We start from the raw sequence: 14552 nt of genomic DNA, 5'->3' as shown, positions 1-14552 counted from the left end.
CACCTTAGGCTATAGAGATCTGTTTGCAAACCTAAAAGGAAAATGCACCTTTTTTTAAACCTCTCCTTGAAGGTAATTAATATTTTACTAGGCTGGTGGCTCCAAGGTGTGTTGAGATGGTGATTCCCAGAATCTCCCAGCCAGGATGAGCTCCACATGCTGTACGGAAAGTTATGGAAACCTGTGTGTCCTGCCCCTCAGAGCAAAAGTTATTATCATGTGAAAAAAGGGCACTGCTCTCTCTCTCTCTCTGTGTCTGTCTGTCTCTCTGTATAGAAAAAAATCACCCGAACAGAATTAGTTAAGAACCATACAAGCTCAGAATTACTTCTATTGCATCTACGGTTAGTATGATTACTACAAAATGAGACTTTATTCAACAAAAAGCAAAAGATTACCATCATTCTTTTTCATTTTGCAGAAAGATGGAACTCATCACATAGTTCATAAAAGTCCCTTTCTCCTGATCACCTTGCCTACAGCATCTTGAACTTGCTTGTTCCTGATGCTATAGATGAATGGGTTTAACATGGGGATGACCACTGTATAAAACACGGAAAACATCTTGCCCTGGTCTGCTACGAAGCTACTGCTGGGCCGCACATATATAAAGAAGAGGGTGCCATAGAAGATGGAAACAGCCGTGAGGTGGGTGGAACAGGTGGAGAAAGCCTTCCGCTGGCCCTCGGCAGATCGGATCCTCAGGATGGCAGAAAGAATATAGATGTAGGAGATAATAATAAAACAGCTGCTGAGAGTGCCATGAGTGCAGGACATGATAAAGAGAACTATCTTGTTGGTTTGTGTCTCTGAGCAGGAAAGGGATATCACAGCAGGGATATCACAGAAAAAGTGATCGATCTTGGACTTGCAGAAAGTTAATCGGAAAGTCATAACCGTATGTGCGGTGCCATTTAATAGTCCAGCAAAGCATGGTCCAACTAAGAGTAATAAACAGACTTTCCTAGACATAATGACTGTATAATGCAGTGGGTTAGAAATGGCAACATACCGATCATATGCCATCAAAGCCAAGAGATAACATTCAGCAGCCACGAAGAAGCCAAAAAACCACATTTGTGCTGCACATCCCGTTAAGGAAATTGTTTTGCTTTCTATCACAAAATCCCTCAACATCTTTGGGGTGACCACAGAAGAATAGCAAAGGTCAACCAATGACAGGTTACTAAGGAAGAAGTACATGGGGGTGTGAAGTCTTGAGTCCATCTGGATGAGCAGAAACATCCCAAGATTTCCCAGCACGGTAATGAAATAAACTGTCAGGAAGAATATGAAGAGCAAACTCTGTAACTCTGGAGAGCCAGCAAATCCAACAAAGATGAACTCATACACTGAGGTGCGATTTGCTTTTGCCATGTGTTCTTTTTCTGCAAAGAAAAGTAGAAAGTAGGTTCAGCTGCAAAATGTCACAAAAGACTGACACTGAATGGAAGAGGACTGAAGGGGAGATGGACCGCATTCACCCATATAGCACACAGTGGGGGGGTTTTTGCACAAAAGGCCCCAATTTCAACCTTTAACTAAAAAAAATAACTTTGTGGCACAATATGAAAGTTGATAGAGACCACAGACTGCTAGATGGAGACAAGGCTGTGTATGACTTGATATGAAAGGGCTTGTTTTTTTCCTTTGCTGTTATATATTTTCAGAAATCATCTGATTTGAAGAGGGTCTAAAAGCCACAGATCAAAAGAACATGTAGAATCTTCTTCACTTTCTACAAGTTGCTTTTTTGATTCCCTAAATTGCTTACCTCTTTCAAAAGGGTGAGTGAAACTCATTGATGTCATGAGCAGTGTAAACAGGAGGTGATCCAGAAGCATTGAAAACTTTCCTGAAATAAAAAAAAAATCAAAATCATTTTCTTTTTTAAATCAGACAACCTACAATATGTGCAATTTCCACAACTACTCAACATGCCACTTAACCTTTCCACATTTTGATGGCTGTATTACTTGCTTATTTTTCCCTTGTTCTTGAACTCATATCTCATAAATGCTCTGATCCTTTTGGTGCTGTAATACTGCATGTTTCCTTCTGTCCACCTCAATTATGCATCAGTGGGAAGACTGAAACAATGATTTTATTTCGTCCTTGAATTTTCCTGACTGGAACCCCAGAGCCTCTTACCTGGGACTAAATCATATATAGCTGAGGGTGGATCCTCTTAAGCAGTCAGACATGGGAAAGCCATGCATGGCCTCCAGAGTAGGACTCCTTGAGGTCACTGGTCTTGCAACACAGACATAGATTCTATGTGTATTTGTCTGAGTTCTTCAGCTTGCTTGTCAGAGTTTGGGGAATGTATTGCCACTATCAGGTGGTAAGAGCAATTATGTTTTCTTCCAGTGGGTATAAAGATTAATTGCACTGAAAAAAATGTATTTAATCTTTAGGTGCTTCAATTTCTGCCTGTTAGTGCACATTTCTCATTGGCTATCTTTGCAAAATAAACCTATTCCTTGGAATCTTCCGAACAGGTCAGATCTGCAAGAGCCAGGACAGCGGTCCTCATGTAGTGAATGGCTGTCACATAGGAAGAGCTGCCTTACTGTTAGGAACCACCTACGTTGGGTGGTGTGCTTACATTTGTTGGAGGTGATCACTAAGAAGATCTCTAAGGTCCCCTCCAGCCCTCATATTCCACAATTCTATAGGTAGTTTTACAGATGCCTTTCACACTGATTTCCTCTGACATTTTCTTTGACTGTTTGCCATAAAGTATTGAACAGGTTTTTGCTTTACAAAGGCATCTCTGAGATTGGAATGCCACATTCCTCCCTTCACGCTTAAACCAGGGTACCCTGTATGCTGGCCAGAGCTAGAGTGGCCCCTCTGCCACTCTCTTTAGCATTGTGCCAGATTTTCCCTTTTAAACCATGGGATGTGGTTACTTATGGGGTTGGGATGGAGATGTAATTGGTGAAACCATGTCAGAGATATCTTCTCCTACATATTTCCTCAATCTTATTCAGGCTTGAATAAGGAAAGGGAATCTTACTTTGCAGTTTGGGGGAAAAATCTAGCCAGATCTTCCTTTGTAGCCAAGCATTTCCCCCTGCAGTTAGAGTGGAGGGTCATGTATGGCACCAGAAAAATGGATGAGGATTAATCAAGGAGAACTTAGGTTCAGCCATCCCCTATGCCATAGAAACTGCTGTTCAGGGTGATCCATGTCTCCAAGTTGGGTACTTGCTGGATCTGCAGTTCCTGGAGGTCTTGGAGAATGGGGCAGGCCTGCACCAGCCTAAAGTGGACAGTAGGTGCTGTGCTGATCCCACTCCTTTGGCAACCCTTGAGTGCACTATTGACAGGATAATTAGTGAAGTGCCTCTGATTGCATCTGGGGCAAAATCTTTCTCTATACTTGAACACCAGGACAGCGAAGGAGAACATAAGGCTGCCTTAGCACGTGAGCAGGGGATGTCATGAGGACACAGCAGAAGAGAGAGTTTCACAAAGCATGTTTGGGCAACAAGTAGATACAAGATTGTTAATTCAAATTTGTGGCTGCTTTTTCTCCCAGCCTATGGGGCAGGCCTGCACCAGCCTAAAGTGGACAGTAGGTGCTGTGCTGATCCCACTCCTTTGGCAACCCTTGAGTGCACTATTGACAGGATAATTAGTGAAGTGCCTCTGATTGCATCTGGGGCAAAATCTTTCTCTATACTTGAACACCAGGACAGCGAAGGAGAACATAAGGCTGCCTTAGCACGTGAGCAGGGGATGTCATGAGGACACAGCAGAAGAGAGAGTTTCACAAAGCATGTTTGGGCAACAAGTAGATACAAGATTGTTAATTCAAATTTGTGGCTGCTTTTTCTCCCAGCCTATGGTCTTAGAAGAGGGAGGGGGAGAGAATGAACGAATGAATGAATGAATGAACGAATGAATGAATGAATGAATCACCAGTACCTTTCTCCCAGCCCGACCAACTGACCATAAACATATACATCCCACAGATGTCTTCTAACAGGGAATTATACAGCTAGAAAACAGTTGGGGGTGGTGGTAAAGGCTGCACTTGACTTCTGAGCACTGTGACAGGGGATACATTGAGAAAATATCCACACATCCATGCAGTTTTCTTGGCAACCTCTTGGAAGTGGTTTCCCATTGCCTTCTTCCAGGGAGCATGTTTTGACTTCCCAGTCTAGCTGACAGCCCTGGGATTCCTTGGAGTCATCCATCCAAAAAGTAACCAGGCCTGACCTTGCTTAACTTCTGAGCCCAGACAAGGTAAGCCAGATCCTTCCCCTTGCTGAGAGTCTACTGGATTTCATTTCCCTTGTGTTAAAACGAAACAAAATATGGCTAGCATAGTTACTTGCCCTTTATCTGACAGCTTTCCCCTTCTGTAAGAATTTCAATTCAATGGAAACTTTGGGAGAAATCTGGGGACTGCACTTAAGGTTCTCCAGTGTTGCATGAGAGCCAGGTACCTTACGCTATACAGATCTGTTTGCAAACCTGAAAGGAAAATGAATTTTTTTTTAGCTGTGCTTGAAAGTAGAAAATATTTTGCTAGGCTGGTGGCCCCTAGGAATGTTGAGACGGTGATGCTCAGAATCTCCCAGCCAGGATCTTCACATTCTGTTTGGAAAGTTATGGAAACCTGTGTGTCCCTACCCCTCCAAGAAAAACTTATGTCAAGTGAAAAAAGGGCACTGGTGTGTGTTTGTGTGTGTGTGTGTGTGTGTGTGCGTGCGTGCGTGCGTGCATGAATAGAAAAAAAATCACCCGAACAGAATTAGTTAAGAACCATACAAGCTCAGAATTACTTCTATTGCATCTACGGTTAGTATGATTACTACAAAATGAGACTTTATTCAACAAAAAGCAAAAGATTACCATCATTCTTTTTCATTTTGCAGAAAGATGGAACTCATCACATAGTTCATAAAACTCCCCTTCTCCTCATCATTCTGCCTACAGCATCTTGAACTTGCTTGTTCCTGATGCTGTAGATGAATGGGTTTAACATGGGGATGACCACTGTATAAAACACGGAAAACATCTTGCCCTGGTCTGCTACGAAGCTACTGCTGGGCCGCACATATATAAAGAAGAGGGTGCCATAGAAGATGGAAACAGCCGTGAGGTGGGTGGAACAGGTGGAGAAAGCCTTCCGCTGGCCCTCGGCAGATCGGATCCTCAGGATGGCAGAAAGAATATAGATGTAGGAGATAATAATAAAACAGCTGCTGAGAGTGCCAAATGTGCAGGACATGATAAAGAGAACTATCTTGTTGGTTTGTGTCTCTGAGCAGGAAAGGGCTATCACAGCAGGGATATCACAGAAAAAGTGATCGATCTTGGACTTGCAGAAAGTTAATCGGAAAGTCATAACCGTATGTGCGGTGCCATTTAATAGTCCAGCAAAGCAAGGTACAACTAAGAGTAGTATACAGACTTTCCTAGACATAATGACTGTATAAAGCAGTGGGTTAGAAATGGCAACATACCGATCATATGCCATCGAAGCCAAGAGATAATATTCAAAACCCAAGAAGAAGCCAAAAAACCACATTTGTGCTGCACATCCCGTTAAGGAAATTGTTTTGCTTTCTATCACAAAATCCCTCAACATCTTTGGGGTGACCACAGAAGAATAGCAAAGGTCAACCAATGACAGGTTACTAAGGAAGAAGTACATGGGGGTGTGAAGTCTTGAGTCCATCTGGATGAGCAGAAACATCCCAAGATTTCCCAGCACGGTAATGAAATAAACTGTCAGGAAGAATATGAAGAGCAAACTCTGTAACTCTGGAGAGCCAGCAAATCCAACAAAGATGAACTCATACACTGAGGTGCGATTTGCTTTTGCCATGTGTTCTTTTTCTGCAAAGAAAAGTAGAAAGTAGGTTCAGCTGCAAAATGTCACAAAAGACTGACACTGAATGGAAGAGGACTGAAGGGGAGATGGACCGCATTCACCCATATAGCACACAGTGCTTTTTCCTCCTGGAGTTGTGGGATCTCCATCACTGGAGGCTTTCTAGAAAAGATTGAACAACTACTTGTCCGAGATGGTATGAGGACTCCTGCCTTAGCCATGGGGTTGGACTAAAAGACCTCCAAGGTCCCTTCCAATTTGATTCTATGAATTTCAACCCATAACTAAAAATTTTTTTTGTAACAAATGAAAGTTGTTAAAGGCCATGGATTGCTAGATGGAGACGCACTGTTTGTGACTTGATATGAGAGGGCTTGGTTTTTTCCTTTGCTGTTGTATATTTTCAGAAATTGTTTGATTTGAAAAGGGTCTTAAAGCCACAGATCAAAAGAACACATAGAATACTCTTTCCACAAGTTGCTTTTTTGATTCCCTAAATTGCTTACCTCTTTCAAAAGGGTGAGCGAAAGTCAGTGATGTCAGGAGCAGTGAAAACATGAGGGGATCTAGAAGCACTGAAAACTTTCCTGAAAGAAAAAAAAATCAATATCATTTTCTTTTTTAAAACATGCCACTTAAAGTTTCCACATTTGATGGTTGTATAACTTGTTTATTTTACCCTTGTTCTTGAAATCATATCTCATAAATGCCTCAATCTTTTTAATACTGTAATACTGTGTCTTTCCTTCTGTCCACTTCAATTATGCATCAGTGGGAAGACTGAAGTGATGCCTATATTTCGTCCTTGAATTTTCCTGACTGGAACCCCAGAGCCTCTTACCTGGGACTAAATCATATTTTGCCGAGGGTGGATCCTTTTAAGCAGTCGGATGTTAGAAAGCCATGCATGGCCACCAGAGTAGGACTCCTTGAGGTCACTGGTCTTGCAACACAGACAGGAGTGTTTATATTTGCTTGAGTTCTTCAGCTTGCTTGTCAGAGTTTGGGGAATGTACTGCCGCTGTCAGGTGGTAACCAGCAATTATTTTTTGTTCCAGTGGGTATAAAAATTAATTGCACTGAAAAAAATATGTTTAATCTGAAGGTCCTTCAGTTTCTGCCCGTTATTGCATATTTTTCATTGGCTATCTTTGCAAGATAAACTTATTCCTTGGAATCTTCAGAACAGGTCAGATCTGCAAGAGCCAGGACAGCTGTCCTCATGTATTAGAATGGCTGTCATGTAGCAGGTGGGTTTATTTATTTCTCAAATTTATACTACCGCCCACCCTCCCCCAAAAGAGGGGTCTGAGTGGTTTACAATCAATTAGTCAGTTAAAAATTAAAAACAGTAATCATAATAAAGCATAATATAATACAATACAAAATAAAAATGAAAATAGAAGATAAAAAACCAGATGGCTACAAAAGATCGGAAATACAGGGGGAGCACTCTAAGGTGCCAGCCATCCCCAAGAATGACTACCCACCTCCCCACCCCAAGCATGGCGGCAGGGCCAGGTCTTCAAGGACTTCCAGGAGGTCAAAAGGGGTGGGGCTAGCCTGACCTCTTGTGGCAGAATGTTTCAAAGGGTGGGTGCCACCGCAGAGGAGGCCTGCTTCCGGGACCCTGCCAACCGGAGTTCTTTAGCTGATGGGGTCCATAGCATGCCCTGCCTGCATGATAAGGTGGGACGGGTTGATGTGATGGGGATGAGGCGGTCCCTCAGGTAGCCCGGCCCCATGCCATGTAGGGCTTTAAAGGTGATCACCAAGACCTTGAATTGGACCCAGAAGCAAACTGGTACCCAATGCAGCTTGCGCAGCAAGGGTGTTACATGCGCTGATCTCTGCTTATAGGAAGAGCTGCCTTACTGTTAGGAACAGCCTAGGTTGGGTGGTGCACTCTCCTTTGTTGGAGGTGATCACTAAGAAGATCTCTAGGGTCCCCTCCAGCCTTCATATTCCACAATTCTATAGGTAGTTTTACAGATGCCTTTCACACTGATTTCCTCTGACATTTTCTTTGACCGTTTGCCATAAAGTATTGAACAGGTTTTTGCTTTACAAAGGCATCTCTGAGATTGGAATGCCACATTCCTTCCTTCACGCTTAAACCAGGGTACCCTGTATGCTGGCCAGAGCTAGAGTGGCCCCTCTGCCACTCTCTTTAGCATTGTGCCAGATTTTCTCTTTTAAACCATGGGATGTGGTTACTTATGGGGTTGGGGTGGAGATGTAATTGGTGAAACCATGTCAGAGATATCTTCTCCTACATATTTCCTCAATCTTATTCAGGCTTGAATAAGGAAAGGGAATCTTACTTTGCAGTTTGGGGGAAAAATCTAGCCAGATCTTCCTTTGTAGCCAAGCATTTCCCCCTGCAGTTAGAGTGGAGGGTCATGTATGGCACCAGAAAAATGGATGAGGATTAATCAAGGAGAACTTAGGTTCAGTCATCCCCTATGCCATAGAAACTGCTGTTCAGGGTGATCCATGTCTCCAAGTTGGGTACTTGCTGGGTCTGCAGTTCCTGGAGGTCTTGGAGAATGGGGCAGGCCTGCACCAGCCTAAAGTGGACAGTAGGTGCTGTGCTGATCCCACTCCTTTGGCAACCCTTGAGTGCACTATTGACAGGATAATTAGTGAAGTGCCTCTGATTGCATCTGGGGCAAAATCTGTCTCTATAAGGGGGAAACGCTACTTGAACACCGGGACAGCCAAGCATGTCAAGGTTGCCTTAGGGCGTGGGCAGGGGATCAACTGGAGACTATGTCATCAGGACACAGCAAAAGAGGAACATCTGGTGGGATATGAGCAGTGAGTGAGCAGCTGTTCCTGTGAACTCCGTGGGCAGAGCTGGCATTGTGGCAGTTTTTTGGGGGCACAGGCTGGTTTCTCCTGTAGTCCAGAGCGTTTTTCCAGGCAAGGAAAATGCTGGGAATTGACCCATTTGTCCTCTGGATGGTGAGTTGCAGCCAGGCGATCATGGACAGCACGCGTGATCAACTGGCAAGACTTCACCGGGAGGCTGGGATTTCATCTTTTCTGAGCCATGCTGCAGCCCTTAAAGGGACAGTAAGTCCTGCCTTCCCCTTTCTAAAACACCCAATTTATTTTTTAAAGTTATTTACCCTAAGAGAAGCTTTCTACAGTAAGAAGAAGAGGAATCTCTTGGTGCCGATCATTATTTCTGGATTATATTTTTAATTTTTTTAAAGTTTTGGCTTGTTTTCCCATTTAAAGTGTAACAATGATTGAGAATACATAATCACCTTCCTGTTACTATTTTTGGTACTGAATTTGAAGGATGGAATGTTTTCTGTTATGAGTATGGATGGTGAGCAGGAAGGGGCCCCTATCCAGGGGGGAAAATGCATGTGTAGCTTAGAGGCTTTGAACTGTCATTCAAAGAAACCCAGAACAGACCCGCCTTGAGTTTGGGGGTTTATCTGTCTGGGTTTTCCCACACTCCTTCGGTTTGGTAGGATTTCCTGTCTACTATAGCAGTTAAATAAACACTAGAGACATTCTCTTCCTCTCAGCGTGGTCTTTGCTTAAGCCAGGACATTTTCCTGCATGTTGGGTTTGCTGTTTTAAATCTTCAGTTTTCTGTTCATTTTCTTTGGGATTTGTTTTCTGTAATGGTTGCCTATTCTAAAACACCATCAGACTCATGAGTAGGAATTCAAAGATATCTGATTTATTAAAGAATAGTATGCAGGATCACAGAGAAAGCTGAGAATGATGAAAGTGCACCAAATTCAAACTAAAAACCCTTGGTGCAAATGAAATCCCTCCCCCTGTAGAATCTTCTCAAGTTCACAATCCCAGGTGCTCCTAACGGTTTCTGATGGTCTGTGGGAAAAGTCCTTGAGCAGAGAAGATAACCCAAACACATTCTATTGTAATGAATTCAGATACAGAGCTTGGTACAAGGTCTCACAGCAGCTCCCTCCCAAACAGAAATGCGTGTCAGTGCCATGGCATGTGAAACGTTACGATGTATAAACTACATTGAATCAGTGAACATGACATTTTCTAGTACACTTTCTCTTGCCAATTTTAGATGGAAGTTTTTTATTAACTCATTAACTCCTTTCTGCACAAGTCAAGTAACTAGGGGGTGCCATAATCTACTATCTGAAGCATGGAAGTTTTTAAAGAAGACTTCACAGAGTTCTGTTGTGAGTTCAAGCAGACTTTTAAAGAACTTCTTTCAGAGTGCTATCAAGCTATGCTGCAGAGTGTTCGGGATATTGGAGAAGAGATTGTTGCTAAAGCGTGCCATCTGGCTGAAAATGTTACGATGGATGATGAAGATTTTGGAAAAGATGGGGATTTTTCTGTTAGTGAGATTAAAATAATGCCAGGGGAAGATTATAATTTGGTGCTGAGGGGGTTAAAGTGACAGTCTGAATTTAAGTTTGTACAGGGGGTTGCTTTGCTGGGGAGATATTACGACTGTCTGAATCAGTGTTATGGGAAAGAAGAGAATATGTTTTGTGGGAATTTTTTTCTTGCTGAGAAGTCTGAGTTCTTGAGGGTGGCAGTGGGGCTGTTTGATTTCTGTAAAAAAACAAAACAAAAACCTTTATGTGTAATAGGGAGATATGTAAATGCCCTGGTATGTTTCGAGGAGGGGTAAAAAATTATGAATGTGTAACTGGATTGACAATGAAGTTATTATGATTTCATTTTCTTAATGATTTGGACTAAGATTTACAGAATTTTTGATTTGTATGATTTAAAAAGTATTGATAAGATATAATAATATTCTATTTTGGCTTTTAAACTTAATAGGGTTAAGACTGTTGTAGCATTATTAATTATAAAAGCAGATAACATATGTTTTTATAATTTGATTTTTATTATAGTGGACAGAAATATATAGAATAGTGGTAGGAAGGAAATACTTAAATGGATGTGTTTTAAGGGGAGGGAAACTGATTTATATACACACACACACACACACAAACATACACATACACACACACACAGACACATACATACTTTCTTTTTAATATATATAATGGGAAGGAGCAATTGTATTACTGATTTGCATGTGTCAATGGAAGGATGTATAGAAATAATGTGATCTTGGTTGGATTAAGAGTAAGGGTTTAACTATGGAAACTGCTGTATATTCTTGCTGTTGAAAGTTGGAAGTCACCTTTGTATGTAATCTTTACAATTCTTTTTCTTTGTGTTTCACACTTTTTTAGTTTCTTTTTCTTTTTGTAGTTTTTTGTTTTTCTGTAGCTTTTATCTTTGTTTTAAACTTAATAAAATTCTTAGAAAAAAAAGGACATAGCAGAAGAGAGTTTCACAAAGCATGTTTGGGCAACAGGTAGATACAAGGTTCTTAATTCAAATTTGTGGCTGCTTTTTCCCCCCTGCTTGTGGTGTTAAGAGACAGAGGGAGAATGAATGAATGAATGAATGAATGAATGAATGAATGAATGAATCTCCAGGAACTTTCTCTCAGCCTGACCAACTGACCATAGACATATACATCCCACAAATGTCTTCTAACAGGGAATTATACATCTAGAAAACAGATGGGGGGGGGGGTGAAGGCTGCACTTGACCTTTGAGCACTTTGACAGGGGATACACTGAGAAAATATCCACACATCCATGCAGTTTTCTTGATAACCTCATGGAAGCTGAGGTTGCCTTCTTTACCTTCTTCCGGGAGGCATGTTTTGACTCCCCAGTCTAGCCAGCAGCCCTGGGATTCCATGGTGGTGCCCATCCAAAAAGTAACCAGGCCTGACCTTGCTTAACTTCTGAGGCCAGACAAAGTAAGCCAGATGCTGTCCCTTGCTGAGAATCTATTAGATTTTATTTATCCTGAGTTAAAATGAAACGAAATATGGCTAGCATCGTTACTCGCCATTTATTTATTTTATTTTTATCCTGTCTTTATTATTTTTAAAACTAACTCAAGGCAGGGAACATACCTAATACTCCTTCCTCCTCCACTTTTCCCCACAACAACAACCCTGTGAGGTGAGTTGGGCTGAGAGAGAGTGCCTGGCCCAAGGTCACCCAGCCAGCTTTCAGGCCTAAGGCGGGACTAGAACTCACTGACAGCTTTCCCCTTCTGTAAGAATATTCAGTGGAAACTTTGGGAGGATACTGAGGATTGCACTTAAGGTTCTCCAGTGTTGTATAAGACCCTGTCACCTTAGGCTATAGAGATCTATTTGCAAACCTAAAAGGAAAATGCACCTTTTTTTAAACCTCTCCTTGAAGGTAATTAATATTTTACTAGGCTGGTGGCCCCAAGGTGTGTTGAGACAGTGATTCCCAGAATCTCCCAGCCAGGATGAGCTCCACATGCTGTACAGAAAGTTATGGAAACCCCACCAGGTGCCACACTGGTGGGGCGCCAAAATGGGCGCAGAATCCATGTTTGCCCCGGGTGACACAGACCCTAGTTGCGGCCCTGCAGACAGAAGTAGTTAGCAACCATGGAAGCTCAGAAGTACTTCTAGTGTTACTGTGATTACTACAAAATGAGATTTTATTCTGCATGATAATTGTTAACATATTTTTAAAGCAAAAGATTAAAATAATTGTTTCCTGACAATTCCTGACAAAAGATTAAAATATTTTTTTTTTCATTTTGCACGAAGATGGAACTCATCACTTAGGAGATCAACTCAAAGTTCATAAAACTCCCCTTCTCCTCATCATTCTGCCTACAGCATCTTGAACTTGCTTGTTCCTGATGCTGTAGATGAATGGGTTTAACATGGGGATGACCACTGTATAAAACACGGAAAACATCTTGCCCTGGTCTGCTACGAAGCTACTGCTGGGCCGCACATATATAAAGAAGAGGGTGCCATAGAAGATGGAAACAGCCGTGAGGTGGGTGGAACAGGTGGAGAAAGCCTTCCGCTGGCCCTCGGCAGATCGGATCCTCAGGATGGCAGAAAGAATATAGATGTAGGAGATAATAATAAAACAGCTGCTGAGAGTGCCAAATGTGCAGGACATGATAAAGAGAACTATCTTGTTGGTTTGTGTCTCTGAGCAGGAAAGGGCTATCACAGCAGGGATATCACAGAAAAAGTGATCGATCTTGGACTTGCAGAAAGTTAATCGGAAAGTCATAACCGTATGTGCGGTGCCATTTAATAGTCCAGCAAAGCAAGGTACAACTAAGAGTAGTATACAGACTTTCCTAGACATAATGACTGTATAAAGCAGTGGGTTAGAAATGGCAACATACCGATCATATGCCATCAAAGCCAAGAGATAATATTCAAAACCCAAGAAGAAGCCAAAAAACCACATTTGTGCTGCACATCCCGTTAAGGAAATTGTTTTGCTTTCTATCACAAAATCCCTCAACATCTTTGGGGTGACCACAGAAGAATAGCAAAGGTCAACCAATGACAGGTTACTAAGGAAGAAGTACATGGGGGTGTGAAGTCTTGAGTCCATCTGGATGAGCAGAAACATCCCAAGATTTCCCAGCACGGTAATGAAATAAACTGTCAGGAAGAATACGAAGAGCAAACTCTGTAACTCTGGAGAGCCAGCAAATCCAACAAAGATGAACTCATACACTGAGGTGCGATTTGCTTTTGCCATGTGTTCTTTTTCTGCAAAGAAAAGTAGAAAGTAGGTTCAGCTGCAAAATGTCACAAAAGACTGACACTGAATGGAAGAGGACTGAAGAGGAGATGGACCGCATTCACCCATATAGCACACAGTGGGGGGTTTTTTGCACAAAAGGGCCCCAATTTCAAACCTCACTAAAAAAAAAAGGGTAACAAATGAAAGTTGATTTTTAAAAATCAGACAACACCCATCACATGCAGTTTCAACAACTGCTAGATATGCCACTTAATCTTTCAACATTTTGATGATTCTATTACTTGTTTATCCTTTCCTTGTTTTGAAATCATAGCTCATAAATGCCCTGATCTCTTCAGTGCTGTAGTACTGCATTTTCCCTCTGTCTACCTCATGTATGTATCAGTGGGAAGACTGAAATGATACCTTTATAACCTTCTTGAGTTGTTCCTAACTGTAACTCCAGACACTCTTACCTGGGACTAAATCATATTTTCCTGAGGGTGGATCCTTTTAAGTAGTCAGACATGGGAAAGCCTTACATGTCCTCCAGAGAAGGATTCCTTGAGGTCTCTGGTCTTGCAGGTGTCTTTATATTTGCTTGAGTTCTTCAGCTTGCTTGTCGGAGTTTGGGGAATGTACTGCCACTATCAGGTGGTAACCAGCAATTATTTTTTCTTCCAGTGGGTATAAAGATTAATTGCACTGAAAAAAAGTATGTTTTTAATCTGAAGGTCCTTCAGTTTCTGCCTGTTAGCGCACATTTTTCATTGGCTGTCTCTGCAAAATAAACCTATGCCTTGGAATCTTCAGAACAGGTCAGAGTTCCAAGAGGCAGGACAGCTGTCCTCATGTACTGAATGGCTGTCAGATAGGAAGAGCTGCCTTACTGTTAGGAACAGCCTATGTTGGGTGGTGCACTCTCCTTTGTTGGAGGTGATCACTAAGATGATCTCCAAGGTCACCTCCAGCCCTCATATCCCACAATTCTATAGATAGTTTTACAGATGCCTTTCACACTGATTTCCTCTGACATTTTCTTTGACTGTTTTCTATAAAATTTTGATCATATGCTATTAAATCATTGTCGAATTTTAGCA

At 41.9% G+C, this 14552-nt stretch overlaps 2 protein-coding genes across 3 annotated transcripts; both read right to left on the bottom strand.

The window, feature by feature from the left end:
• Nucleotides 1-444: 444 nt before the first annotated feature.
• Nucleotides 445-1377, bottom strand: LOC134489828 (olfactory receptor 5G9-like). The gene has a single exon (XM_063292700.1). The coding sequence runs from the start codon at nt 1375-1377 to the stop codon at nt 445-447; it is 933 nt and encodes a 310-aa protein (XP_063148770.1).
• A 3541-nt stretch (nt 1378-4918) lies between these two features.
• LOC134489811 (olfactory receptor 5G9-like) lies at nt 4919-13467 on the bottom strand. 2 transcript variants are annotated; one of them, XM_063292681.1, is made up of 2 exons: nt 12890-13467; nt 4919-5861 (listed from the first exon to the last, which is right to left on the bottom strand). In XM_063292681.1, exons 1-2 carry the CDS (start codon nt 13465-13467, stop codon nt 4919-4921), a joined length of 1521 nt encoding a protein of 506 aa, XP_063148751.1. The 2 variants fall into 2 exon arrangements, with proteins under 2 accessions (XP_063148751.1, XP_063148760.1); XM_063292690.1 differs by lacking the exon at nt 4919-5861 and adding an exon at nt 10573-10600 and having other exon boundaries at nt 12557-13467.
• Between the last annotated feature and the right edge of the window lie 1085 nt (nt 13468-14552).

The sequence above is a fragment of the Candoia aspera genome, chromosome 1 (genome assembly GCF_035149785.1).
Source record: "Candoia aspera isolate rCanAsp1 chromosome 1, rCanAsp1.hap2, whole genome shotgun sequence".
NCBI classification, from domain to species: domain Eukaryota; kingdom Metazoa; phylum Chordata; class Lepidosauria; order Squamata; family Boidae; genus Candoia; species Candoia aspera.
Note: the sequence above shows the minus strand (reverse complement) of the source record. Positions and strands in the feature narration are given on the sequence as shown.

Coding starts and splice junctions, on each gene's coding strand:
- LOC134489828 (XM_063292700.1), bottom strand. CDS start 1,377: ATGGCAAAAGCAAATCGCACCTCAGTGTATGAGTTCATCTTTGTTGGA.
- LOC134489811 (XM_063292681.1), bottom strand. CDS start 13,467: ATGGCAAAAGCAAATCGCACCTCAGTGTATGAGTTCATCTTTGTTGGA. Junction 5,862..12,889: donor TCCTGCTCAGAGACACAAAC/CAACAAGATAGT, acceptor TTTCTTTGCAGA/AAAAGAACACATGGCAAAAG.